The sequence below is a fragment of the Nicotiana tomentosiformis genome, chromosome 7 (genome assembly GCF_000390325.3).
Source record: "Nicotiana tomentosiformis chromosome 7, ASM39032v3, whole genome shotgun sequence".
In the NCBI taxonomy this organism is placed as follows: domain Eukaryota; kingdom Viridiplantae; phylum Streptophyta; class Magnoliopsida; order Solanales; family Solanaceae; genus Nicotiana; species Nicotiana tomentosiformis.
Window position 1 is genome coordinate 123064353 of NC_090818.1, and position 27496 is coordinate 123091848.

Consider the following 27496-nt stretch of genomic DNA (forward strand, 5'->3'; position numbering starts at 1 on the left):
TTAGCAGAGGTGGAGACTGAGAGAGATGCTCTCAGAGCTGAGCTGGCAAAAGAAAAGGAGAAGTATGATGGCATTCTTCAGGATATGCTAAAACTGCTCCAAGCCAAAATCCAAGAACCTGGTCCTTCCCGGCCTTAAGCCTCCTAGCCTAATGTAGATCAACCAGTGACCCAGTTCGGGATTTTTTTTGCTTCTTTTTCTCATGATCCATTGTTTTATTTCTTTTTATGCTTTATGGTATGATCTTATCAATCAATGAAATTCGCAGTTTTTGTTCTAACTGTTTGTTGATATTTCTTAGATGGCTAATATCCTTAGATTGATCGATAATTTTTGACTCCATGATTGCATTTGAAGTAGCCCCAGTGGCCATGAGTAATTTCTATTAAAATCTAGTTATCTAACATTATTATGTAACTTTTTGATGATGCCAAAAGGGGGAATTAGGTTGTGATTTTACTTTGGATTGTGATGTTTATAACCTAATGAACCTGGTCCTTGATGATAAGTGACTTTAAAAGGGTAAAATATTCTAACATTGTGTTGATGTTGAGCTGAGTCGAAACAGAACCTACGCTTATGAAAAGCACAGAGTTTGTCATCATAAAAAATGGGGAATTTGTTGGCCCAAGTGAAGTTTGTTTTAAAGATTGACAAAGGAACTCAGGCATGAACCAGGTCCATCCCCTGTGTACACAGACACAGGCAAATTCGAGGATAAGGGATGCATGTGAAGGAGATAAGCTTAACTTGTTATATCTGATATCTCCTGATCGAAAAGGTTGCATAATTGATAAAGAGAAGGACTTCTTACTCAAACAGAACACTATCCAAGATAAGAGAGGCGTTAGAAGTTGTGGATAACTAGAACTCTTCCACCAAGGAAGAGTAGCATTAGAACTCTAGTTATTTCCCATTCTACTAACTTTATATATTGCAGTATGTTCTCATTCTACAGTGACGCACAAAAGCTGAAGTTAAACGTGAGTTGAGAGCAAAATAGCAAGGCATTTTGCAAACAATTCTTGTGTGATTCAAGTGTGCGAACTTGAAGCTACATGAACCAAATAGAAGAACTAGTTCCAAGCATCTGTCTTTTATTCTAGTTCAATTGTAGTAGGTGTTTTCAAGTTGTACCTTTCAGTTTTATCTATAAGCAATTGTATTAGGTACTCTGAGTATTCAAGTTATAGTTAACTTAAAGTTGTCGCAATAATTAGAAGTTGCTGCCACAACGGGATTAGAGTTAATCCTTAGGTTTACAAAGAGTTTTGTAAATGCTGTTTTGGCTAATTGATTTAGTGAAGTATTGGAAAAAATTCTACTGAGTAGTAGGTCGTGTTTTTTTCACATTTTGAGCCAGGTGTTTTTCACGTAAAATACTTGTATTCTTTACTTTCCGCATTTACTATTTCCGCAACAGAAGTATAAGGAACACTTAAAAGAACCAGGTCCTTCTATAATCAGTGCACGCAAAAATCAGGCACCACGCAAATCACCCCCTCTTGTGTGGTATTGAAGTATAAAACATCAATTAACCCATGAATAAGGTGGGAAAAACTCTTAGAATCTCTCATGAGACAATATTACAATGGTTTTGTTCAATTAAGTTTCCTTCAGCTTGGAAATATTGATACAAATCTCCGTATTCAACTTCCAGCCATTTGCATTTCCGCGTAAGTAGGAAGTTGCAAACAAAGCACACTTAACAGCAGAGGCGGAGCTAGAGTTTGAAATTTATGGGTTCAATATTCTAGTCCGTTAAAGTTACAGGGTTCTAAATTAATAATTTATACATATTCAATAGATTTCTTAAGACAAATATAAAATTTGGACGAAAGTTACTGGGTTCGACCGAACCTGTAACTCCTGTGCTAGCTCCACCCCTGCTTAAGAGATACTCCCTAATTTAATTAGTTATTTACAAATTCAGAAAAACTAAGTTTGTTATGTCTATTATTTGGTGATATTTTCTTGGTGTTATTTTAAAATAGCTGTGATATGAAATATAATAACCTTCTAATATAGTAAAACATGAAGAAAGAAAGAAAAAGGAAAGAACGTTCAATAAATTCATCCCATTTCTAATCAAACTTGACTTTATTTCCTCAATCTAAAACTTTATTATCCTATTTGAGACTTTTTCGCAGGTTCATTTGGTGTTTTATGACATACAGTATAAGTCGAGAGGCTGCTGAGTTTTTTTTTTTTGATTTACCAGTAGCTGCGACAAGGAAGATATAGAAGTGGATGGTGACGAAGCTTGTAATTAATACTTTGCTTTGGCTAGCTTTTCTTTTGTATTTCTTGGCAGGGCGGCTCAAGCGCACGTGGGCCATAAGGCGAAAGTTTAATATGGGGCCTAAGTATTTATAGGAACGTTATAATATATATTTTTATTTAAAATCTATTGTTCTAGAATCTAGCTATTGGTGCCAAGATGGTTTTGATAACCGGATGCATATTTTCTTGTTGACATAATTATATTTTAAAAAATAAATAAATAATATGTACAGAGTAAAATTAATAAAATAATAAATAATAAATAAAAATAACACTAGAGAAAGTTAGAATGATATGCCCAATGACTGACTGATTCAAGAAGTTTGAAAACATTAATTCCAAAATATCTAGTTGTTGGCTTGTTGGAGTCTTGGACAAAGAAAGAAATCTAATAGAAAGAACTAAGAAGATGAGCATGAATAAAGAGGAATGAAGAAGATATGTCTTCTGGAATACGAAGAATAAAATGAAATTGAAACGTTGGATTGGGATTACTCGGGAAGAAGAGTAAAAAGTAGAGTTGTCAAATCAAATCAAAGTGATAACTATTTTTCTACTATTTTAAGCTTTACTTTATTAATATATCTAAAAGTTTTTCTTACTTTTTATATAAAAAGTACAAAAGTACTATATATATATATATATATATATATATATATATATATATATATATATATATATATATATATATATATATAGTAAAAGAAAAACCTATAAACCTATAAAAATATATATATTATTCCTTAAAAATGGGCCCCCAAAATTGGGGCCTAAGGCGCTTCGAACCATAGATTACTGTTGCTGGAATGAAACGTCGCCAAACTACGACCGAGAGTTTCGCCTTTTGAATCGCCTCATTCTTACCTTATTATTATATTAAACCCAAGACAAATTATAGCATGCATGATTTTTGGAATTATAGCACTTGCCTTTCTTATTCCCCCACCTCTTGATTGCCCAATGACTGACTGATTCAAGAAGTTTGAAAACTTTGATTTCAAAATATCTAGTTGTTGGCTTGTTGGAGTCTTGGACAAAGAAAGAAATCTAATAGAAAGAACTAACAAGATGAGCATGAATAAAGAGGAATGAAGAAGATATATCTTCTGAAATACGAAAAATGAAATGAAATTGAAACGTTGGATTGGGATTACTCGGGAAGAAGAGTAAAAAGTAGAGTTGTCAAATCAAATCAAAGTGACAACTATTTTTCTACTATTTTAAGCTTTACTTTATTAATATATCTAAAAGTTTTTCTTTCTTTTTATATAAAAAGTACAAAAGTGTATGAAGAGTAAAAAGTAGAGTTGTCAAATCAAATCAAAGTGACAACTATTTTTCTACTATTTTAAGCTTTACTTTATTAATATATCTAAAAGTTTTTCTTTCTTTTTATATAAAAAGTACAAAAGTGTATGTGTATATATATATATATATATATATATATATATATATATATATATATATATATATATATATATATATATTATTTTTATTTTTATTTTTTTAAAAAAAGAAAAACCTATAAACCTATAAAAATATATATATTATTCCTTAAAAATGGGCCCCCAAAATTGGGGCCTAAGGCGCTTGGAACCATAGACTACTGTTGCTGGAATGAAACGTCGCCAAACTACGACCGAGAGTTTCGCCTTTTGAATCGCCTCATTCTTACCTTATTATTATATTAAACCCAAGACAAATTATAGCATGCATGATTTTTGGAATTATAGCACTTGCCTTTCTTATTCCCCCACCTCTTGATTGCCCACCCCCCACATGGAGATGGTTCCTCACTTCCCCTCCCTTCTTAGTCTAATACATGTAGTCAGATGCGGATCTAGAATCTAATGGTTACGGGTGTCGTTGTATTCAATATAAACTTACCGCTAGTCAATAAAGTTGAATTAGGATGTGCATTTGATCGGTTCGTGTAGTTTTAAATTAATTTGTGTGATTCGATTCATTTTGAATTAATTTGGTTTGGTTTGCAATGTTTTTTTGTGCAGAAATAAACACGTGATAACCAAACTATCATGTGAACCCATACCCCTCAACCTGGATACGCATCTGGCGACGTACGACCCATCTTATACAGAATGATAAAGGGGCTTCTATGATGATTGAACACAGAAATAGAAATTAAGCATTAACCCTTATCAACTATCTCGTTGCTCCTGGCAACAAACATGCCCGATCGGGTCGATCTAGCTCATTTCACTGTCACTCAATATGATGTTTTGCTTAGTTTGTCTATCTACAACCTTGATTGTTTTTGTGTTTGTTACTTTCTCTTTTTTTGGCTTCTCATCTAACTATATACTGAATCCCTTCTCATCTAACTATATACTGAATCCTATCCTACTTGACCTTTTCTCTATAGGATTGCCAACTGCGACTTATACGAGTCCACTAACCCGTAGTGCGTTGGGTATATCACATTCACTATATTTTTGAAAAAAAAAATTTCTTTCTAAAATTTCATTAAATTTATGAATACGAATTTTCATTTTTAATTATAATTTATCTGTTGATCGTTTCACTTCAATTTATTTTTACTTAGTTTTGATACAGCATTAGTATTTCAAAAGAAATCACTAACCTCCTATGTATAGTATAAGTTCTATAGAAATTAATATTTACATAAAATTTATTTTGTATAGGATTTTATTTTTAAAGGGGGTTATGCATCTAATTTTGAACAAAACATACTTTTTCAATAGTTGAAACATATATATTTAGTGTGACTACTAAAGAAAATATTAAATTGGTAACAATCAGTTGACCAAATGGCGTTGCCCTGTTCTAAGTATGTGCCTTTACGAAAGAAAATAAATTGCAACTTAAACTTATCCTGAAAAATTAATTACACACATTACCTTGATTGTTATTTTCTTGTTTTCCCCGTTGTAGCTTGTAGCCCGTAGGAAATTAGAAAAAGAAAAAAGAAAAAAGAAGAGCACTAAAGGCCGGCGTAAACCCGTTCTGAACTATCTTAACCCCCCCCCCCCCCCTCCCCCCCGCGAGCTGGAAACAACACAAGTACTTCACAAAACTTCTCTCAGATCTGTCTTCTCCAGCTTGAATTCTAACAACTAGTCGCCATTAGCTATGGCGATTAGGGCTTTTCTTCTGTTTCTCATCTTATTAGTTTCATCTTACACGACTTTTGCTCTTTATGAAGATCAAGTTGGCCTCATGGACTGGTAATTTTTGCAATTTCAAATTTCAATCACTATACTTAACAAAATTGCTAATACTTAATTACTATATGCTTAGATAAGTAACTTGTATAATTTGTGATTGTGTAGGCATCAACAGTATATTGGAAAAGTGAAAAAGGCAGTGTTCCAGACACACAAGGCCGGTAGGAAACGTGTTGTGGTATCTACTGAAGAGAATGTAATCGCTGCCCTCGATCTTCGTCACGGCGAGATTTGTGAGCTTATTTTTAAAAATAATTATTTTTATTGAATTAAATGCTTATTAGTTGAAATTGTTGCTTATTTTGTTCAATCGCGTATTTGTTTTTGCAGTTTGGAGGCAGGTTTTGGGAGTCAATGATGTCATTGATGAAATCGATATCGCCCTCGGAAAATGTATTTTTTTTTTCTCTTGCTAGTTTTAGTTATTGGAAAATTAAATTTGTTTTATAGACAAGTATATGCTCTTCTTATATGGTAATCTAAGCGGTTTTATTTAGGACTATACAAAAAGAAAATGACTAGCTTAGTATTAGTTTGTCTCCATATTTATTTTTCGATGGGATAATGGTAAAAACACAACTTAAGATAGTGGAATAATGCCTCTGAATCATTAATGATGGACCATGTCAAAGACTTTTTCTTTAGATAAAGTTAGAACTTAGAACTTAGAAGAAGAATTACATCTATAATATTTCAAGTTAGTTGGACTCTCTATATATGTTACTTTACTAGACAGAAGTAAACAGCATTAATCTCGTTAGCGTCCCTGCTGCGAGGAAAGAAGCACATAGATTATCTTTGCCACTGGCTAATTCTTTTTAGTAGAGAACTCGCCTGAATAGTTCAGGTCTCTTTTCCGAGTTTAAGGAACACAGGCTTGATATCTTGGACTCACTGGAAAAGATTGAAAATATTCTCCTTTTTCCATCAGTAGTTTGAAGGGGGAGCCTCAGCGCTATGGTAAACATTGTCGTTGTGTGACCTCGAAGTCACCTGGTAAAGCCGTGAAAATAGCCTCTCACAGAGTACAATAGACCTAATGTAATCCAGCGCCAGCCCTTCCCTGGACCCCGCACATAGAGGGATCTTAGTGCATTGGTATCTTAGTGCATTGGATTGCCATTTTTTTTTTCCCTTCAGTAATTTATTTTATAGTTAAATTTTGAAGGGTGGGCTCATTTTTAACTTGATTTTAGTCATCCTTCCTAAAACTTTAATTTAGTATCTTATGATTTTTCCTAGCTTGATGCACCTTAGTCTTTGGAGGACAGGATGTGCAACTTAATTCTGTTGGTGGAAGAAATGTTCACAATAAAGGCTAATGTTGTAATATCATAATATTATTCGGTACAGGATTTGAGTGCTAATAGCTACCAGACTTCTTATTTCTTTTCAGATGTTGTCACACTATCATCAGGAGGAAGTATCTTAAGAGCGTGGAACCTTCCTGATGGCCAGATGGTGTGGGAGTCATTCCTTCTTGGATCAAATCCCTCGAGATCATTGTTGTTGACTCCAGTAAGTGCAAAGAATTCTGATATACTATTATACCTTACCTTACCCAAAAAAAGAGAAGAGAAGGAATTCTGATATACTATTTATTCCTATTACAAATACTTGTGAAATGTTCTTACCTTTCTTGTTAAAAAACCCAAATATTTGTGAAATGTGTATTAGCACCAAAATTCTACCCTTTGCATTTTGCAACTTATAGTTGAATTTAAGTTTAGTAATTTCACGTAAGATGCTTGGAGATAATGTTATTGCCATGTTGAGTAAGAGGCTGAGAAGTCAGTAAGATCGATATACAAATCTTTTATTTTCTTTGCTCAGGCAAATTTTGGAGCTGACAAGGACAATGTGATTCTGGTTTATGGAAGTGGTTACCTGCATGCTGTTTCAAGCATTGACGGTGACATTCTCTGGAAGAAGGATTTGGCACAGAAAGGGTTTGGAAACTTCACTAGACTAGTTTACTGTTCTTCTGACTCTTGATTTATGAAAAAGGTCATCTAATCTGTAGTTTCTTAACTGCAGCATCGACGTTCATCATTTGGTTCATCTCGAAGAAAGTGGCATGTTATATGCATTAGGAGTTGGTGATAGGTCCCAATTTGAAGCATATGTAATCAATGTTGGGAATGGTGAACTGCTGAAGCATAGTAGCATGGAATTTCCTGGTGGATTTTCTGGTGATTTGTCATTATCTACAAGTGACAAAGCAGTGGCGCTTGATTCCTCTGGGTCAATCTTAGTCACTATAAGCTTTGTTGGTGGAGAAATTAAATTTCAGGAGGTCCATATTTCCGATCTTCTTCAGGGTTTTTCAGGAGTAGCAGTATTATTACCTTCCAAACTTGCAGGAATGGTTGCCGTGAAAATCAATAGATCTTTGTTATTTGTGAAAGTGAAAGATGAAGGCACACTGGAGGTAGTTGACAGAGTCCCTCATGTTGAAGCCGTAAGTGATTCTTTGTCTTTCGCTGAAGGCCAAACCGCTTTTGGGCTGATTCAGCAAGATGGTGGTAAAATTCGTCTCACTGTGAAGTCTAGTGATGATTGGAAGACCCATTTTCTCAAGGAAAGTATTGAAGTCGACCAACCGAGGGGACTTGTGCACAAGGTCTTCATCAACAACTATATCCGAACAGATCGAACTTATGGATTTAGGGCTTTGATTGTCATGGAAGACCATTCATTGCTGTTATTACAACAAGGTGCAGTTGTCTGGTATAGAGAAGATGGGCTTGCATCTATTATAGATGTAACAACTTCAGAGTTGCCCGTAGAAAAGGCTGGTGTTTCTGTTGCAAAAGTGGAGCACAACCTCTTTGAATGGCTTAAGGTATGAAGCCAGTAAAAAGGTTTAAGATTAAATATACAGAAGAATCAGAATTTGCCCAAGCTTATAATCTATCTTGTAATTTACACAGTTCTCCTTATTATTCTTCTCTGGGAAAAAAACATAATTTTGTTATGAGTTGAGTTCGTAAAAAGTTTATTTGATCAGTCTGTTTACTTGAGGTGATAATATCTAGTAGTATAAGATTTTTGGTGTATCATCCTTTGTGCTTGCTTGTCGTAGAGATAGAAAACATAACCATTGAAGTGTGAACTTGTGTTGTTTGATTTGATGATTACTTTGGTATTCTTATCTTTCTATTTTGTTCAGTACATGATTTTTTATTTTATTTTATTAAGTACCTGATTATTTGTTTTACTTCTGTGCTCTTTTGTTGGAAGGGACATTTGCTGAAGCTAAAAGCGACTTTAATGCTTGCAACCCCTGATGATGTAGCAGTGGTTCAGAGAATGAGGTTACAAAGTGCTGAGAAAAGCAAGATGACCCGAGACCACAATGGATTTAGGAAGCTACTCATTGTACTTACACGAGCAGGGAAACTTTTTGCACTTCACACAGGAGATGGTCGAATTGTTTGGTCTCGACTACTGAATGCTTTCCGTAACTCAGGAACTTGTGAAAGTCCAAGGGGCCTCAAGTTACATCAGTGGCAGGTGCCACATCATCATGCATTAGATGAGAACCCATCAGTCCTTGTGGTTGGTACATGTAGACATAATTCAGATGCATCTGGTATTCTCTCCTTTGTTGATGCATACAGAGGAGAGGAGCTTAATTACTTAGCACCTGTTCATTCCATTACACAAGTTATTCCTCTGCCATTTACCGATTCAATAGAGCAGCGTTTACATCTAATAATAGATGCAGAGGGGTATGGACACCTTTACCCTAGAACTCTTGAAGCAGTTGGTATTTTCCAAAAGGAGTTGGGAAATATATACTGGTATTCAGTTGGCGTAAACAATAATCTCTTAAAGGGGCATGTGGTGAAGAAAAACTGCAAACCGGAGATAGCCGATGACTATTGTTTTGAATCCATTGACCTTTGGTCTGTTATATTCCCCTCAGATTCGGAAAAGGTCATTGCAACTTCAACCAGAAAATTGAGTGAGGTAATCTTTTGGTTCTTTCTTTAAAATATCATTGCAACTTAAGCAAAGAAAATTAAGCGAGGTCTCTTATTTAATCTTCTTTCCCACTTATCAGAAAAATAATGCCAATTGAAATTTTTTGGCTGCTAATGACTAAGTTATGGCTGGAGATTTGTCTATAAGGTGGTATTGTTTTCCTATTATTTAGTTGGTGTGTAGGGATACCTTGAGAGTATATAATATGACCCTACTTATCCCCCAAGGACTTTTTGTGTTCCTATTTTCACCTTTGTAAAAGATGTTGCTTTGACCTTTATCCTTTGGAATGGACTTACATCTAAATTGATCAGTGTAATACAATCTAGCAGCCTATAGTATAAACTCTTCAATTATCAAATATATGTAGCTTGAATCAACTTTTAACTCCATCAAATTATCTGGTTGAACAAGCTCCATTTATAGCTGTCCACACAATTCAAGTTATCTCTTGGAGTAGGGGTGGCAAAATGGTTAAAAGAAAACAGTTATCACCCATATTATCCATTAAAAAATGAGTTGGATAATGAACTTTTTAAAAACGGGTCAAATATGGATAAGAACCATATTATCCATTTCGAAAATGGATAACTAATGGGTTTAACTTTTACATTTGTAAAACCTCAAATTGGGGGTTCCTCAAGTTTGTGAGACTAGGAATTCTCCCAAAAGTGATCATATTCATGAAGCCATGGATAATATGGTTACCCATATTATCCGCCGGTTAACCCGTTTTTTATCCGTATTAAATATAGTTTGGGTCGGATAATTTATCGATTTTGTTATTACACGTTTTCGACCCGTACCATATCCGACCCGACCCGCCCGTTTGCCACCCCTATCTTGGAGTAGCATTCATTTTCCAAATTAGTTTCCATGTTGTACCTAGATTTCACTGAGTAGACTCCTTTGCTGTCTTTCCACTGTAGAAATTCACTGCCTTCTCTTAGCCAATTCATCTCCTTTAGCTGTGCTGTAGCTCAAGAGATTAATTTTTATTTATTTATTATTGACTACAAGAGCAAGGTGGGTAGTTCTTGGAGGGAGGGAGCCGAGGGTCTATCAGAAACAGCCTCTCTACCCTAGGGTAGGGGTAAGGTTTGCGTACACACTACCCTCCCCAGACCCCACTAGTGGGAGTATACTGGGTTGTTGTTGTTGTTGTTATTATTGACTACAAATTTTTATTTTTGACTACAAATTTGAACTCTTAAATTTATGTCAACTCTCTAAAGAAGCATTTAAGCAAAATAAATAAATCTTGAAACATGCTATAATGGCCTTAAAAAGTGAGAATGTGGTGTAGTATAGTGAAGAGACCAATGGAGGACACACCACAGACAGATGCAGCACTTGTCTAATATAGGAGCTGAAGAGTTCTTTTCGTCGCATGAAAATGAAAAAAATAATGCTTTGGTGTTCAACCAAACTTGGGATTTATGCTGCCAGTTTAGCCACATTCCTTTTTGCTGTTCTCTTTTTTAATCTGTTTTCTCTTTTACTAGATCTTGGTAAATTAAATGCACTTAAGCACCCAGTTAGATGAAGAATGACATGAATGAGTCCGCTTTTGACAGCTGACTAGTTCACTCAAGTCCGAATTACTAAACCCATCCTGCAAGAACAGCAAATATCTTCAAACACACTGACATATAATTCATACTTTTTCCCTTTTTAGCTGGTTACATGGTCCCTCTTCGTGCATAGTTATTGTTGAACCATACAAGTATTACGAAAGATGTCAACTTTCAGAAATCGCAACTCATTATTTCTTCTTATGGTTTTCGAATTTGTTTTTTTCCCTTATTTATATTGATTTGATTAGAATAAAAGAAAGCCAATTTGCAGAGCAAGCGCGTCAATAAACGATGACGAACACTTGCATTGAAGGTTGGCGATATCAATAAGCGATTCTCCGTGCCTTTCACATACTCTTGTTTTGCTTACGGCCTCAAACAAGTCGCTACATTTTTTATTACATTTACAAACAACGCATCAAAACAAAAAAAAAAGTATTACGAAAGACCCAGAAGCTTATGTATAGTTTCTTACCATGCATTCTTTTAAGCTTGTGTTGCTGAACCTGCAGATTGTAATTTTATCTTCTTTTTTGTGTCTTGTTCTTTTCAGGTTGTTCATACACAAGCTAAGGTTGTTGCAGAGGATGTGTTGTATAAATATATATCTAAGAATGTGCTATTTCTGGCGACTGTTACACCTAAAGCAATAGGTGACATTGGATCAGTGATCCCTGAAGATTCCTGGCTTTTTGTTTATCTTGTTGACACAATAACTGGCCGAGTGCTGCACCGCATGTCTCATCATGGCTGTCAGGGACCTGTACATGCAGTATGTTTTCCTTGGCCCAAACCTTGTAGTACTAATTCATTTTTTATTTGAGAAAATAATAGCTATCTGATGTTCCTTTCTACTAATAAGTTACCAAGTATTGTGACACGCTTCTCTCTGTGAAGGTCTTTAGTGAAAATTGGGTTGTCTATCACTACTTCAACCTACGTGCACACAGATATGAAATGTCTGTTGTTGAGATCTACGATCAATCTCGCGCGGTACATTTTGCTACCAGATTTCTTCTTTTCATTTGTTCTCTGTGGCTCTTGTTTACCATATTTGAATTTTTGTAATATTTTAGGACAACAAAGATGTCCTGAAGCTTGTTCTTGGAAAGCATAATCTTAGTGCACCTGTCTCTTCCTACTCGCGTCCTGAAGTGATGACTAAGTCTCAATCTTATTTTTTTACACATACTGTGAAAACAATAGCAGTTACCTCAACAGCGAAAGGCATTACCTCCAAGCAGTTGCTTATTGGCACAATTGGTGATCAGGTTAGAATTGCTAATCACTTGTCCAAACACTTTTAGCGTGTATCTCTTTTGTGGTAGCCGGTAGGAGTGCCATTGCAAGAAAATGCTTTCTTTATATTTGTTCAGGGACGGTTGTGACATTCCTTCCTTTTATCGTAGACTTCTCATGCTCTATATGTTGGTATAATGCAGGTTTTAGCACTTGATAAGCGTTTTCTCGATCCTCGACGAACTTTGAACCCTACTCAAGCTGAAAAAGAGGAAGGGATTATACCTCTTACTGACTCATTGCCAATCATGCCACAGGTGAGAGCTTCCTTTTTAAGCTTGCTGCAGAAGAAAAAACACATTACATTGTTGATCAAAGAAACTGTCCTTTACATACTTTTGATTTGTACCATCTTGGTACTTAATTGCTAAAATTTGCCTACCTTGTTATCAAAAGAAAAAAGAATAAAGAAATAGTCCTTTACATTGAGGATGAGTTTTAATAGATTGAACGCCATAGTCACAAGAGGTCTTAGTCATCATAACAATCCTAGTTAGTAGTGTTCTGCGCTATGAGCAAAAATGAGCATTTTTGCATCATAACCTAGAGTATATGAATAAGTGTTTTGAAGCATTTGATATTAAATCTACCTCTAGACCAGGAATACTGATGTTTAGTACCATATTGTACATCAAGAACGTGTAGAAATCTAGTAAGAGTTGGTTTCTTTTCAGAGAGAATTAATCATATCATTTGAATGACATCTGGTATCTTTTTCACTGGTAGATCTTGGGACTTGTTTGGTCTTGGTGAAGCTCTCACTACCGTTTTGAAATGTTAGATTGGGTCACACAATTACTCCTTTCTTGGCTTTTTGTCTAGGATTAAGGGTAGATGGGGTCACATGTTTACAAGTCGTCATAGTGTAGATAGGAGATCTTATATGCTGAAAATATGGAAGTTCTTTGATCCAAAAGAGATTTTTATACATGTCTCTGTTCTTGGTGAAGCTCTCATAGTAAGAGTTCTTTGATCAAATAGAGAGACACATTCCATCTCAAAAAAATAGACACACACTTCCATGTCTTTGTTCAGAACTTGTGCTGTTCTTTCCATTTCTCTAAATTATTTCATGGTAATGTTTTATACATGCATCTTACAATTTTTAAAATAGGAATATGAATTCAAAACCATAGTTATCTCCTTTATGATGTTGGCAAAGAAATGCATCCTACTTGAGTGAGCTTTGACATGGCAAGTAGTACCTCTCTTACATCATATGTTGGTCAGGGAAACTGATTTGGCCCTCAAGATATTCTAATTTCTAATTGCATACTTGCAGAATTCAAAATAGCTAACTGTTAAGCACAAAGGAATATCATAAATTATCACCTGAGCCTTGTTTTCCATATGGGTGACAATTAATCCTTGGTTCTCATATTGATTTGATGGTTGCTCCCGCAGGCTTATGTTACACATGCTCTTAAAGTGGAAGGCCTTAAAAGCATAATAACTATACCGGCAAAGCTAGAGTCAACCACCCTTGTCTTTGCTCATGGAGTGGATCTCTTTTTCACTCGGCTTGCCCCTTCAAAGACGTATGACTCTCTTACCGAGGATTTCAATTATGCTTTGCTTCTCCTTACCATAGTTGCCCTAGTTATAGCAATCTTTGTAACGTGGATTTGGTCGGAGAGGAAAGAGTTACAGGAGAAGTGGAGGTGAGTCTTTCAACCATAAAAGTGGAGTCGTCGAAGTCCATTACACTTCCGTTTATCGTTTTTTTGTTCTAGTACTCACCATTTTTTGTCACTCAAACTTCTCTTTTTAGATTAGGAAGTTAGGCTGAGTTGTATTTTTAGTAATTTTGTAATATTGCCCCTCGTATAGTTTTTTCAACCAGGGGAAGAAAATTTGTTAATTGATATTCATTCTGGTGGCTAGAGATTTAGGTTGTCAAAAATGTCACCAGTGCCCTTTTTGGGCTTTCCATCATGTTGCTGCTTCGTTTTCTTCTTCCCCCCCCCCCCCCCCCCCCCCCTTTTTTTTTTTTTCGAATGGTAAAAAATATAGGGCTTTCCATCATGCTATATTCTGGATAAACCTTTTCCAATGTAATGCTCACTTTATTGGAACCTAAGATTCATGGTTTTATATGGACAAAGGGCAGAATTGACGTTGGAATGAATTCCCTGATCGCACTCATTCAAAGTTGCAAAATCCTTATTTAACGCCAAAAAGTTGATTTTTTAATTGTTGCTATCTTTGGGTATAAGTTCCGTTTCAGATTTTACCAGATAAGAAACTCGAAAGTCACTTCTAGGCTTGCCTTCTTTCAATTTTTATGTTCGAAGCTATATTTTAATCATCAGATCGAAGGTATGCACCTTATGTAAAAGAAAGCATGGCCGGTATATATACACATAATCTATCTGTAACTAACAAAACTTTGAAATACTCTCCGTCTATTTTGATTTATTCATGTTTGACGAGGCACCCTTTAAGCAATTAATAAAATGATAACTTTACTATCACCTCTAATTAAATAAATTGAAAATGATTAGTAGTACTTAATAATAAGAGTAAAACATGTAAAATGATAAATTATCTCTTGGTTAAGTAATTTTTTTTTAGTATAGCGGACAAGTATTGATGGAAGATGGTAGAGTATTGATGGAAGATGCCCAGATTAAGAGGAGATGGCAAACTTACTTTCATAAACTTTTGAATGAAGAAAGGGATCAGGATATTGTGCTAGGCGAATTGGAGCATTCCGAGAGTCACCGTGACTTTGGGTACTGCAGGCGTATCGAGGTTGAGGAGATCGTGGGAGCTATGCGTAAGATGAGTAGGGGCAGAGCGATCGGGCCAGACGAGATTCCAGTGGAATTTTGGAAGTGTGTGGGGAGAGCAGGTTTGGAGTGGTTGACTAGGTTGTTTAATATTATTTTTAAGGGGAAGAGGATGCCGGATGAGTGGAGGTGGAGTACGGTAGTTCCATTATATAAGAACAAAGGTGATATCCAGAGTTGTAACAATTATAGGGGTATCAAATTACTGAGTCATACCATGAAAGTGTGGGAGAGGGTGGTTGAAGCGAGGTGAGGATGACAGTGTCTGTATCCGACAACCAGTTCGGGTTCATGCCGGGTCGTTCGACTACAGAAACTATACATCTTGTTAGAAGGTTGGTGGAACTATACAGAGAGAGGAAGAAGGATCTGCACATGGTGTTTATTGACCTAGAGAAAGCGTATGACAAGGTTCCTAGAGAAATTCTGTGGAGATGCCTGGAGGCAAAAGGTGTGTCGGTTCCGTATATTATGGCGATTAAGGACATGTATGATGGGGCTAAGATTCGGGTTAGGACAGTAGGAGGCTACTCTGAGCATTTTCCGGTTGTAATGGGGTTACACCAAGGTTCTGCGCTCAGTCTGTTCTTATTCGCCCTGGTGATGGACGCGTTAACACACCATATTCAAGGGGATGTGCCATGATGCATGCTATTCGCCGATGACATAGTTCTGATTAATGAGTCGCGAGCCGGTGTTAATGAGAGACTGGAGGTTTGGAGACAGGCTTTTGAGTCTAAGGGTTTCAAGCTGAGCAGGACGAAGACGGAATACCTGGAGTGTAAGTTCAGCGCTGAGCCAGGGGAAGTGGGCGTGGATGTGAGGCTTGATTCGCAGGTCATCCCGAGAAGAGGCAGCTTCAAGTACCTTGGTTCGGTTATCCAGGGGGGAGGGGAGATCGACGAGGATGTCACACACCGTATTGGGGTAGGATGGATGAAGTGGAGGTTAGCATCTGGAGTCCTGTGTGACAAAAGAGTGCCACCGATACTCAAAGGTAAGTTTTAAAAGCGGTGGTTAGACCGGCCATGATGTATGGGGCTGAGTGTTGGCCCGTTAAGAACTCACATATCCAGAAGATGAAAGTAGCAGAAATGAGGATGTTGCGGTGGATGTGTGGGCACACTAGGATAGATAAGATTAGGAATGATGATATTCGGGAGAAGGTGCATGTGGCTCCCATTGATGAGAAAATGCGGGAAGTGAGGCTTAGATGGTTTGGACATGTTCAGAGGAGAAGCCTAGATGCTCCGGTACGGAGGTGTGAGCATTGGGGAGGGGTGAGGTAGAGGGCGGCCTAAGAAGTATTGGGGAGAGGTGATCAGGCAGGATATGGCGAAGACTCCAGATTTCCGAGGACATGACACTAGATAGAAAGATGTGGAGGTCGAGTATTAGGGTTGTAGGTTAGGAGATAGTTGAGTCGTGGCTTACTTCGTACCATTGTGGGACTAGCCATGTAGGGGTTTTGTCTAAGATAGCTAGTAGCAATGTTGTGGCTTACTATTTCGCTTTTCAGTGCATGTCCTATTTACTAGCTATCGCTTTTTCTTTGCATCTTTCTTCTAGATTTCATGGTGTTCCTATTGTTCTTATGATTGTTGTGGTGATACTAATATTTACTAATATTGTCTCCCTTTGCTTTGTATCCTTCTTCTGGATTTCATGGTATTTCTATTTATCATATGATTGTTGTTGTGATACTAATATTGTCTCCTTTTTGTCCTTTTATCTTTTTATTTTTTTGAGCCGAGGGTCTTTCGGAAACAGCCTCTCTACTCCTTCGGGGTAGGAGTAAGGTCTGCGTACTCACTACCCTCCTCAGACCCCATTAGTGAGATTTTACTAGGTTGTTGTTGTTGTTGTATAGCGGACAAGTAAAAATAGACGGAGGGAATAATAAAGGGAGGATGAGAAAATTTAGGATTTAGATTATTAATAGAAGGCTCTTGGTCTTTTAACTTTCCTTCTCCTTTATTTTTGCCCCAACTTTGTTTCTTCTTTCCCTAGTCATTATTCATTTGATGAGCAACAAGATGGACAACGGTAGCATTCAAAAGTCTTCAACAGAAGCTAATGAAGAAGCTGAATTTCCACAAACATTACTATACAAAAAGTACTATAAGTTACACCGTTGAGGGGAATTTGCAGAAAGATTGGATCGGAAGAAGTGTTTCAAGAAGAAAAAAGATATCAGTTAAGAGTCACTAAAGTTATATAAGATTGGAATCCTCATAAGAACATGCACTAATAGTCTAATGAAAAAGTATCTATTCATGTTTGTGGGGGTGGAGAGAGGACATTCATATAGTACACACTTTTCATTATACCGAAACATTTTAAATGTGTTACACTGCCAATAAGACAGAATCTGACAAGAAATAAGGATGAAAATTTAACAAGCAGCAATGCTTACAACGGCTAATTGCTTTTACAATGATGCAATGTGCATACAGAAACTAGTGCTTTACAAGAAGCCCGGGCCTTCAAAATTTTTACCTTCTACAACAGCTTGACCAACTCGAAGGCCGAAGCAAGAGCACAAATTGCTTTCATCTTGCCTCTAGTTACGCGTCTTCACTTCGCCATCCTTAACTAAGACGTTATTTACATGGCAATTCACTGTAGAGACATCTAAAGGAAAAATCTCTTCGAGGTCAGAAGGAAGGTAGAGGCCTCTCCTAGTCACGTGCGAGAGAGACATCTAAGGACAAACCTTTTCGAGGTCAGAAGAAAGGTAGAAGCCTCAATCAGCTCAGTGGAAAACCTAGTAAGGGAATCAGAATGACACAATTGCTAGCCAACTAGAGTAATATTAATCGGCAAAGCATATTACCAAACGAAAAATGGCAAGTCAAAACTGAATTAAGTTAAAAATGGGGAACCAATCATCAGAACCAACGATAGCAGATGAAATATAGTTCTAGTGTGCCGCGGATTGAACAGCAAACTGCCTGATGCACGGTTCACGCTTAACTGTCCAGCATTGATAAATTCATCCTTGCCAGAGGTTATAGACACATTCACAGATGATGAACCTATAATAAAAATATTAATCATGAAAACCATTAAAAATAGAGAGAAAATCAGAGGGAAGAAGTAAGTCATGTCACAACAAACAACCCCCTCCCCACCCCAAAAGAAAAGGGGGCAAAATAGAGACAAAAGCAAATGTTGACTTCATTTTTGAAAAGAGGTACTTACAATCATAATCTGCCCATCCAATCCTTTGCCGAGCTAAGTCATACACAAAGATCTTATCTTTCAGAACAAGATCTGAAAATCAAGAAAAATACAGTTAGACCAACCTAGATTCTTGTTTATCTATGGATCCGGAATACTCGACAAATGAAGATGCAGAGCAATGCAATAAGTCAACTGACAAGGAATACATGGTTCAAATGCCAAAGCATAGCCAGAACTAATTGAATAGCCAAATTTAGTAGAATGTCTAGGAGGGAAGAGGGAAGAGGAAGGAGCTCAAGGGCACACGCATGACTAAAATAAAATTTGCACATAAGATGCATATCAATAAATCAACTACACTTCTGTCCCAAACTAGTTGAGGTCTAATATCATTTGGGGCCATTCTGCTCTATTTGAACCCAATTCACTCTGATATTAAATAATCTTCTTTTTTTGAAATAATTCACTCCGATAGTACATAATCTTTTTAAGACAAGGGGTTCTCTTAAATCTAGAGGTTCTCTAAATCTCTAACTTATACCAACACTTACAAACATGTCTCTAACCAAATTATAAAGACTCCTGACAAATACTGCACCCAGTAGAGTAAAATCAAGTAAGCCTTATTTCAACTAGTTAGTATTGCCTATATGGATCCATTTCTTCCATAAGGTTTTGTTTATAGTTCAAGCCGTATTGACTCCATGAGATTCTAAGTCATTTGAGACAAATTTTTGAATGTAGTCATCAGTCTACCTCGTTCCTTTCAGCACTTTAAACACAATATTGCCACACTTAATAACCGGTTCATATGGCGGACTAATAGGATATGGCCAAACCATCTCATGTGACGTCCTTTTCATGCTCTATATGTGCCCTACTTGCACCCTTCAACAAAAGTGATTGTTTCTAATCATGTTCAATCTTATATGATTGCACAACCATCTTTACATCCGCATTTTTATGATATTCAATTAGCGGACATGTAATGTTCACTCTCACATATTATTGTTGATCTCACAACCGTTATACTAACTTATATTTCAATTTTCTAGGAATCTTTCTGTCTAATAATACTCATGCAACACTCTTTCATGTCAACCAACATATTTTAGTTCTCTGTGTTCCTTCCTCATCTACCACGACATTTCTCTATTCTCCTGGAAGATTTGAGCTTAAATAACTTGACTGCCAGCATTTAGGAACCATAATAATCTAATATCATTTCACCTTAATACTTTTTAGGCGGAGTAAACTTGCATTGCCTGGATAGTATCTTGTTTCCACTTATTCCAAAACCTTGCTAAGTGTTTCACCATGGAGCTGCTTTTGACTAATTTTGTTAATTCACACTATCATCTGCAACTATCATGCATCCTGAAACCTCACCATGTATGCTACCGATTAACTCATAACCAGGATAAACAAGGAAAGGCTCACACATTCAATGCGCATACAATACACGGACATGGGCCAAAAGAAAAGAAGATTAATTCCCTTCACTTAATGTTGGTCATAACATTGTGCTTGGTTTACACATACACACACAAACAAGAAATAGAAAGGGATTAATACCTTTCCGTTAATATTTGGTCATAAATTGTGTTTACAACTGTAGATGTCTTGCATGTACGTATACGGGCATGAGCGTGCATGCACGAGTTGGAAAAAAAAGAGGACTAGGGAACCAACACTCTAAAATATTACAGTCAGAGCGCACTCTCGTAGACTTGTTCTCAACATACAATCTTGATGAGACTGTGTCTTTTAGCCTTTAGGAATAGCCATATTAAATGCAACTCCAACCTTGATTTAGGACTGCAGTCATGTATCCAGTCTAACACCCCTTTCCACGTATTAACTTTCTATGAATTCCACCCTCTGCTGTCTTTCAACATCAAAGTAACAATCACTGCCTCTACAAGATATATAATTGTCCCACGCACGGAATCCAAAGCAAGTAACTTTGACATAAACTTCGAAAAACTAGGCAAAACAGGAAATATAAATTCCTTGGCACGCTACGGAACATATCTAACCGAATTACTGGTACTACAAGTATACCTATCCTCTGGTCAATCACAATAAAAGAACGGATGCAAAATTAGAAAAGACAAAGGGACTGCAATCTTCAAGCTACAATTTGCAAATTGCAAATCAATGACCTAATATTCTAATAGAAAATGGATGGCCGTGTTTCATCAACATCGATATCTGCAGGAATGATGACTTTATCTAAGCATGCAATCACTAAGGTACATTCCATCTAAGCAGACACTCGCCAAGTTATATTTTTTTTTAAATTAATACAGGACAAGGTATAGTTAGGTCCTTTTTAGATGGTTTGAGTGATGGAGTGCTTAAGCACCCATTAAGGACGCTAGCACACGTAATGATGCAGCAGATATTAGATGTAACCATAGTCCTAGAAGATATGTTGATAAATACACCAGCGAACCCACTTGGGGTTGAGGCATAGATATTGTAGTAAACAAGGAACCAACCTCCTAAAATTGTTACACCTTGATCCTGTTTTTCAAAGCCGATGCACCACATAGCAGCACCTTCCTGTTAGAAACATTCAATTGAGTCACTTAGCTTTGTAGTTCATCAAAAAGACAATAGTGCTGCATATAGCATTGTTGATATAGTCTCAGATGAGACTTCAAGAAGACATTCAAACACAATACAGATTCTGGTACTCACGACAAAGCCCATATGCACAAGGTAGTCTGATGGTCTTAAAGCCATCGATGCACCACCATCAAAGTTTAGAGAAACTGGGGGAAATATCTCTGCTATGCTGTTTTCAGAACAAAACAGGGTGTCATATTCGAGTCACCAAAGCAGTTGGGTAAAGACATTTTTGTCATTAAAAGCTCAAAGTAAATATCTATTGAATTATACAAGGATGAACCTCGAGGACACTAGAAAGCACGGTTTTCCTCGTGAGATGATTGGCCTAACTGATGGTGAAACAGCAGCAGTTATCTGCAGATGAATGATAAAACATTTTTCAGGGGTTTTGATCAACAGTTATCTGCCCTTTTTCGCCAACCCCAACAGGCGTAGTTGTTCTTGTTGTTATGTGGTCAGTTTTTATATTTAGGAGATGTGGATATAATTTTGGTATAGACAAAGAGAGCAATTGGACATTCAAGTTGAGACGGAGGGAGTAAATAAATTGGCAAAATGTAGGAACTTACAGCATTGACAAAGGGATCATAAGCTTCTGTGGCAATATAAGCCAAAGTTGTACCAGAATCCACAATAGTTCCTCGATTGCCAGATGTCGCAAACACTGATGGATCAACAGGCACCAACTGTCCATTAACAGCAATGCTCTGCAGATATACATTGTAATGCGCCCTGCAAAAGTGGAAAGCGGATACAATCAAGCTTGCTACAAACCATTTTCTTTCCTAGTGCCCAGCCAATCCCCGTGCTTATAGTTAGAAAACAAATAATGTAGAAAAACATAAAAAATAAACACATATATCGACATGTTCACACACACACACACACACACACACACACACACACACACATATATATATATATATATAACACTCAAAATTGTGCACCGGGCTGCCCTTTTTTATATGTACAAAGTAAAGTTTCATTGATGTCATCTTCCCAAGACCCCACTACTATATATCTGTAGATGCAAAACCAATAATATAGTGACGAAATTTCAATAAAATCAGGATGTAGCGCATGAGATAATTTTGGTATATTTCACATGCTCAAGCTGGATCACAAACTATAAAGAACACAACTGTTTTATATCATGTAGCACAAGGCACACTAAAGATGAAAACAATTAAATCTCTATATTCGTCATAAGCAAGAAAAGAAACTTCATTGTACTGTAACAATACGTACTGTGACGGAACAAGGGGACTATATACGATTCTCGGATCCAAAATCTCACCAAGGACTAGTATACCTCCACCATTTCCCTCTCCTTTCAAGCAATGTGAAAATACTTTAGGAGTAATCCGATGAGAAGACAGTTGAGATATTACTGAAAGACCCTGTTGACCAAACCCAAATATCCCATCAATTGCTCTGTCCGTCTTGGTCAAGTCCCCAGACTGAGAGGTGCTGCACCTGTTTTAAATCATATCCAAGTATAAGCTTTGGGTAAACAAACATGGTTTTTTTGTAAATTGGGCCAAAGATATTTCTGGTTCAAATGACCCACAACTATTTCTAATGAAATTTTAAGTATAGATATAGGGGTATTTAAAAAATAAGAACTCACCCAAAAATAATCGGTGCTGAAGAGTTGGCAATCAAAGAAGTTCCCAGGACTGTGTCAAAATATAGTAAATCGGCTACGTAATGGCCAGTTGTGCCACTCCCATCTCCATATTGAAAGGAGTAACCACACTGATTGGTTTCCGTAGAGCACTCAGCGGAGGCAGTTTGAACTATAGAGGCGCACACTTGGTCTGCACAAGAAATGGGAGAAGCAGTTGACGAGATGGTAGCATCGTAGAAGTTGAGCTCAACCTGCACCCACGTAACAGTTTATTCCTTCACCACACTTTAAACAAGAAACTAAAAAAGTAATAACAAGATGAAGGGAAGATGAGTTACCCCAAGTCCACTTGTCCGAGGACAATCATCGCAGGAACTACATGTGACCCATAGGATATCACTGCCAGTGTCGATCTGCACATTGTATTCTCTTGGTGGAGTTCCCAGTCTTACTTTTGTAAAATAAAGGCTACAAATACACCAAAAGCATAGAAGAGAGAGAAAGAGACGATGGTCAACAAAATTGATAGTCAAATCAATAAGAATATCCCTCATCCACAAATAACAGAAAGCAAATGCCAAACTGATATAGCTAATGTTCATATTCAGAGCAACACGAAACTCCTCATTCAATTGTACCTAAATATTTTGCACCTGAACAAGAAACGATACAAGATAAAGCAAACAGAACTATCACTACCATCAACAACACCATCCAACCGATAATTAACAAGAAAGCACCTAGAAAAGAAAAACAGCACACCAAAATTCATTGTGTTACAAGTACTTTAATACACTTAAAATCAATTACCCTCAAACTAAAACAAAATTTACATCAGAATTCATGAGACCAAATTCATAAGACGTTAATAACACATCAAATAGTCCATAGCTTCCATACATTCACCAAAAGTTCCAAGTTTTAACATCATAAAGAATCAAACTTTCCAAAAAATGACTAAATTAACCAAACAAAACTCAACAACAACAACGCCTTGGTCCCAAACAAGTTGGGGTCCGCTATACCAATCATCACTTCTCCATTTAAGCTCAAGTCATATCATCATCATCATACCAAATAAAATATAGCAAATATAGCAATATAACTCCACATTAGAAAAAGGAAGAAAACACTAAAAACATCACAAATATAATCTTATCAAATTGGTCGTAACAAAGTAATTACCCGACAAGATAAGGGTCAGATGAACCGACAACAGGAAAATTAACAATCCCACCAGCAAAACTCTGCAACATTCGAGCATGCCTAGCTCTGTCCCTTGCTCTAACCTCCTCCAGCTCCATCTTCCCATTCAAAGGAAAAATCCTTTCCAAACTAAGCACTCCCGCCGGCAATTTCTCAGCTCCGAAGGCCACGGCGGCGGCAGCAGCCATCACCGCCGCCACCACCAAAACCACATTCAAGAATTTCATGCGGCATCCCATAAAAAAAGGTTCTTGAAAATGCTAAAATATGTATCAAAATCCACAAATTATATAAATATGAGTACAACCCAGCTCAAGAAACAATAAAAAGATTGGATTTTTAATTTTTTATCAAGCAAAATACAGGTTCTTGAATAAACTAAAATATGTATCAAATACACAAATTATATAAATATGAGTACAACCCAGTGGGAGAAACAATAAAAAGACTGGATTTTTCTCAACAAAATAGATGAACAAGAACAGGAACAGTAATCACTTATTTGGTTTCTGCTTTCAAGAGAGAGAAGATGCAGTGGATTTTTAACCTTTTTTTATTGGTTTATTTGCTTCTGTGAGTAGTATATGAAAATAGAAAATACATGAACATTGAACAGTTATAGTGTGATGTTTTAAAGACAGAAAGCTTAAGCAAGTGATTGATCAAATGGTGGCGCTAGTGAACTGTCAAAAATAGGCTTGTGGTATATGCTAAATTGGAGAGTTGTTAGAAGGGTATTTTGGTGAAAAGAAAATCTTGTTCTTTTCTTAATTTGTGTTTGGTCTTAACTGATAGGATTAATTAACGAAAATTAAAATAATTTAAAGTTACTATTTTGCTGTTGTCATTGCTTTTTCATGACTCTTTTCGTTACTATATATTTGTTGTTATATTGCCGCGAGCCTGCTATTATATTGGACTGTATTAGAATATATCGAAAACAGTTTCTCAAGTTAGGGATAAGGTTGTCTGCATGATACTGAATTTTTTGTTGTTGTTGTTAATGTAAAATAATTTAAGGGATAAAAAAATTAAAATAAAAAAAGAAAAAGAAAAAGTGAACTTAATAGTCTTGTGTGAAGTAGCAAGGCAATGGGGATAGAGGAGACTGATGGAGGGAAGTTGAGTGGGATCAATGTCAAAAGATAAGTGCGTAGTTCACACGCATTTTACATAGGAAAAATTCAAAATTATTTGAGTTCCAATTTTACAAGTAAATGAAAATTTTCTCTTTCTTTTTTTTGGGTCCATTTTCTTTTTGTGAATCAGTGATTTGCGGAATACTGTTTGATACTTAGCATAAAGTTAATAGGTAATAACTTATATCGAAATTATAATGATGAAATTATAATACTGAGATTAAATAATAACAGGATTATTTAGTGAATATATATTCCTTAAAAGATGTTTGGTTCATTGGACTAAAACTAGAATATACGGGATATAGTATAAACATGTGTTTAATGTATAATAGATAACAACAACAACAACCCAGTATAATCTCACTAGTGAGGTTTGTAGAGGGTAATGTGTACGCAGACTTTACCCCTACCATGGGGTAGAGAGGCTATTTCCGATAGACCCCCGGCTCCCTCCCTCCAAGAACTACCCACCTTGCTCTTGGGGTGACTCGAACTCACAACTTCCCGATTGAAAGTGGAGGGTGCTCATCACTAGAGCAACCCACTCTTGTCCTAACGTATAATAGATAAGTTGGGCCAAATTTTTATTTTCAATTTTAACTTTGATTGTTCAAAAGACTTTGGAGGAAGTGTCTTGGATGGACATCTTTTTTAGTTTAGTGTTTATTTCGTGACTAATTGATCCGAAAATTATTACTCCACTGTCAATATCGAATATAATAATATCCAATTATGGGATTAATTAATTCCGATATTGCTATTCCGGATTCAAAAGTTCAATCAAACGCACGATAAAATAATCTTGAATCTAATAGCGAGATTATTATTCCTTATCCCTCGTTTGGTATAAACCCTAATACTTTGTTTCTCGTGATTAATTGCTTGTCGAAGAGCATTTTATGTTTGATGGAGATCTATATGTGAATGAAAACGTAAGTTTAGTTTTATTTTGAGAACTCTTAATTACATTAAAAGATACTCCCTCCGGTCCACAATAAGTAACCAGTTTGTTTTAGGCACGCCCATTAAGAAAATACTAAATTCTATACAAAAATATCTAGTATGACTAAACTATCCTTAATTAAATATTAATGTGAGAAGAATTTTTTTTAGGGATATGCACATTAATGTGAGGAGTAAGAAATTTTTTTAGGAATATGCACATAAGGGTAAAAGAGTAAAAACAAATTGAATTTTTTCTTGATTACATAAATGAACACTTATTTTGGACCAAAATAAAAAAAAAAAAATTGGTCACTTATTATGAATCGGAGAAAGTATATTTTTAGTATTACAATTAATCTTTTAAGAAATGAAACGGCAAAATTAGATTTGAATGATTTGTATAACTGATCTAACTAGTTTGAGGTTCAATTCTTATTTACTGAGTGATAAATATTATGATTTGTAAATATAACGTCAAGGGGACAGACAACAATAGGCAAGAGGACATGTACAAAACAGTAAGGGATCGTTTGGTTTGGAATAAGTTATCTCATGATTAATTATCTCACCTTTCATGGAGATAGAAAATACTATAATTTTGGAATAATTAATTCTTGAATTAATTATATCACGATTTTATCTCAACTAAATATGAAATAAATATATTTTAAATTTAATTTCGGGATTAATTATCTCTTTTTTCTGGTACGAAAAGAGCGACAATTTTGACCCTACAATCTAGTTGGATTTAGACATTCATCGGTAATTGAAAATGCACCTTTAAATTTGTCAGATCTCATTTAACTGCTTACAGAAAAATATGCTATGAAAAAACAAAATAAGAAAATAATTGGCAGCAGACACAATGTTGACAGTTGACTTATTTATGAGAAGGCAAAGACCAACATTCAGAATTAAATTATTTTACCACGATCTACAAATATTTTATATTCAAAGTTATAAAACTGAATTTTTTTTATTCTTGTAAACATTTAATGAGAAGGCACAGACCAACATTTTCAGAATTCAACACATTCAAGATTCAGACTCGTAGTATGTGTCTATTGTGTATTCTTCTATTTTCCTGCTGTAATATTTTTAAGTTTTGAAATTCTTTTTTCCCACGTTTTAAATTGTATTTATTTATTATTTAATCTTTCAAAGTTGTAGCACTAAAAAATATTTTTAAAGTCTTTTTATTCATTTTATCATCGTGAATATTTTGAAGTTGTGTTGAAAATAATTTTTGGAAATTGAAGTTGTGTTTGGACATGCATTTTGTGAGAACATGCATTTTTTTTTAAAAAGTTAAAGTTTTATGAGTGGGAGAAAAGAAATTCAGCAATTTTTGGGAACTTGAAATTATTTTTCAATTTTTTGTTTAAAAACTTATCATATTCCATGAACAAAAAATATTTTAATTTTTTTTTTGAAAAAAATAGCCAAAATCTATGGCCAAACGGGAACTAACAAATCTAAATTTTGTCACTTTTACAAATTCCAACTTCTTTTTAAAATACAATGATTGTATTTTCATTAAATATATAAATTAATCAAACATAATAATATTTGGAAGGAATTAAAAACAAAAAAACACTTATAC

At 35.8% G+C, this 27496-nt stretch overlaps 2 protein-coding genes and 1 non-coding gene across 4 annotated transcripts; 2 read left to right on the forward strand and 1 right to left on the reverse strand.

The window, feature by feature from the left end:
- The first annotated feature begins 5298 nt into the window (after positions 1-5298).
- Positions 5299-14290, forward strand: LOC104093372 (uncharacterized). The gene is made up of 12 exons (XM_009599101.3): positions 5299-5489; positions 5595-5722; positions 5820-5882; positions 6886-7007; positions 7323-7438; positions 7527-8334; positions 8733-9464; positions 11610-11828; positions 11954-12049; positions 12133-12327; positions 12499-12612; positions 13760-14290. Exons 1-12 carry the CDS (start codon positions 5395-5397, stop codon positions 14018-14020), a joined length of 2949 nt encoding a protein of 982 aa, XP_009597396.1. The 5' UTR covers positions 5299-5394; the 3' UTR covers positions 14021-14290.
- Positions 11327-11449, forward strand: LOC117276078 (small nucleolar RNA snoR86). The gene has a single exon (XR_004506300.1). It is a non-coding gene; the product is annotated as a small nucleolar RNA snoR86 (small nucleolar RNA).
- Positions 14291-17449: 3159 nt separating the features above from the next.
- On the reverse strand, positions 17450-24441 carry LOC104113840 (aspartic proteinase 36-like). 2 transcript variants are annotated; one of them, XM_033660700.2, is made up of 11 exons: positions 24354-24426; positions 23786-24066; positions 22939-23068; positions 22601-22851; positions 22219-22446; positions 21540-21702; positions 21251-21324; positions 21040-21136; positions 20838-20901; positions 18352-18423; positions 17450-18185 (listed from the first exon to the last, which is right to left on the reverse strand). In XM_033660700.2, exons 2-11 carry the CDS (start codon positions 24043-24045, stop codon positions 18013-18015), a joined length of 1512 nt encoding a protein of 503 aa, XP_033516591.1. In that variant the 5' UTR covers positions 24046-24066; positions 24354-24426; the 3' UTR covers positions 17450-18012. The 2 variants fall into 2 exon arrangements, with proteins under 2 accessions (XP_033516591.1, XP_070035832.1); XM_070179731.1 differs by having other exon boundaries at positions 23786-24441.
- Positions 24442-27496: the final 3055 nt, after the last annotated feature.

What these genes read in the sequence shown, in the direction of transcription:
- LOC104093372 (XM_009599101.3), top strand. Translation starts at nt 5,395, where the DNA reads ATGGCGATTAGGGCTTTTCTTCTGTTTCTCATCTTATTAGTTTCATCT. An exon ending in AAGGATTTGGCACAGAAAGG is followed by an intron (nt 7,439 to 7,526) that starts GTTTGGAAACTT and finishes TCTTAACTGCAG; the next exon opens with CATCGACGTTCATCATTTGG. An exon ending in CAACCAGAAAATTGAGTGAG is followed by an intron (nt 9,465 to 11,609) that starts GTAATCTTTTGG and finishes TGTTCTTTTCAG; the next exon opens with GTTGTTCATACACAAGCTAA.
- LOC104113840 (XM_070179731.1), bottom strand. Translation starts at nt 24,045, where the DNA reads ATGGGATGCCGCATGAAATTCTTGAATGTGGTTTTGGTGGTGGCGGCG. An exon ending in TGCTTTCTAGTGTCCTCGAG is followed by an intron (nt 21,137 to 21,250) that starts GTTCATCCTTGT and finishes TTCTGAAAACAG; the next exon opens with CATAGCAGAGATATTTCCCC. An exon ending in TGGATGGGCAGATTATGATT is followed by an intron (nt 18,186 to 18,351) that starts GTAAGTACCTCT and finishes TTTTTATTATAG; the next exon opens with GTTCATCATCTGTGAATGTG.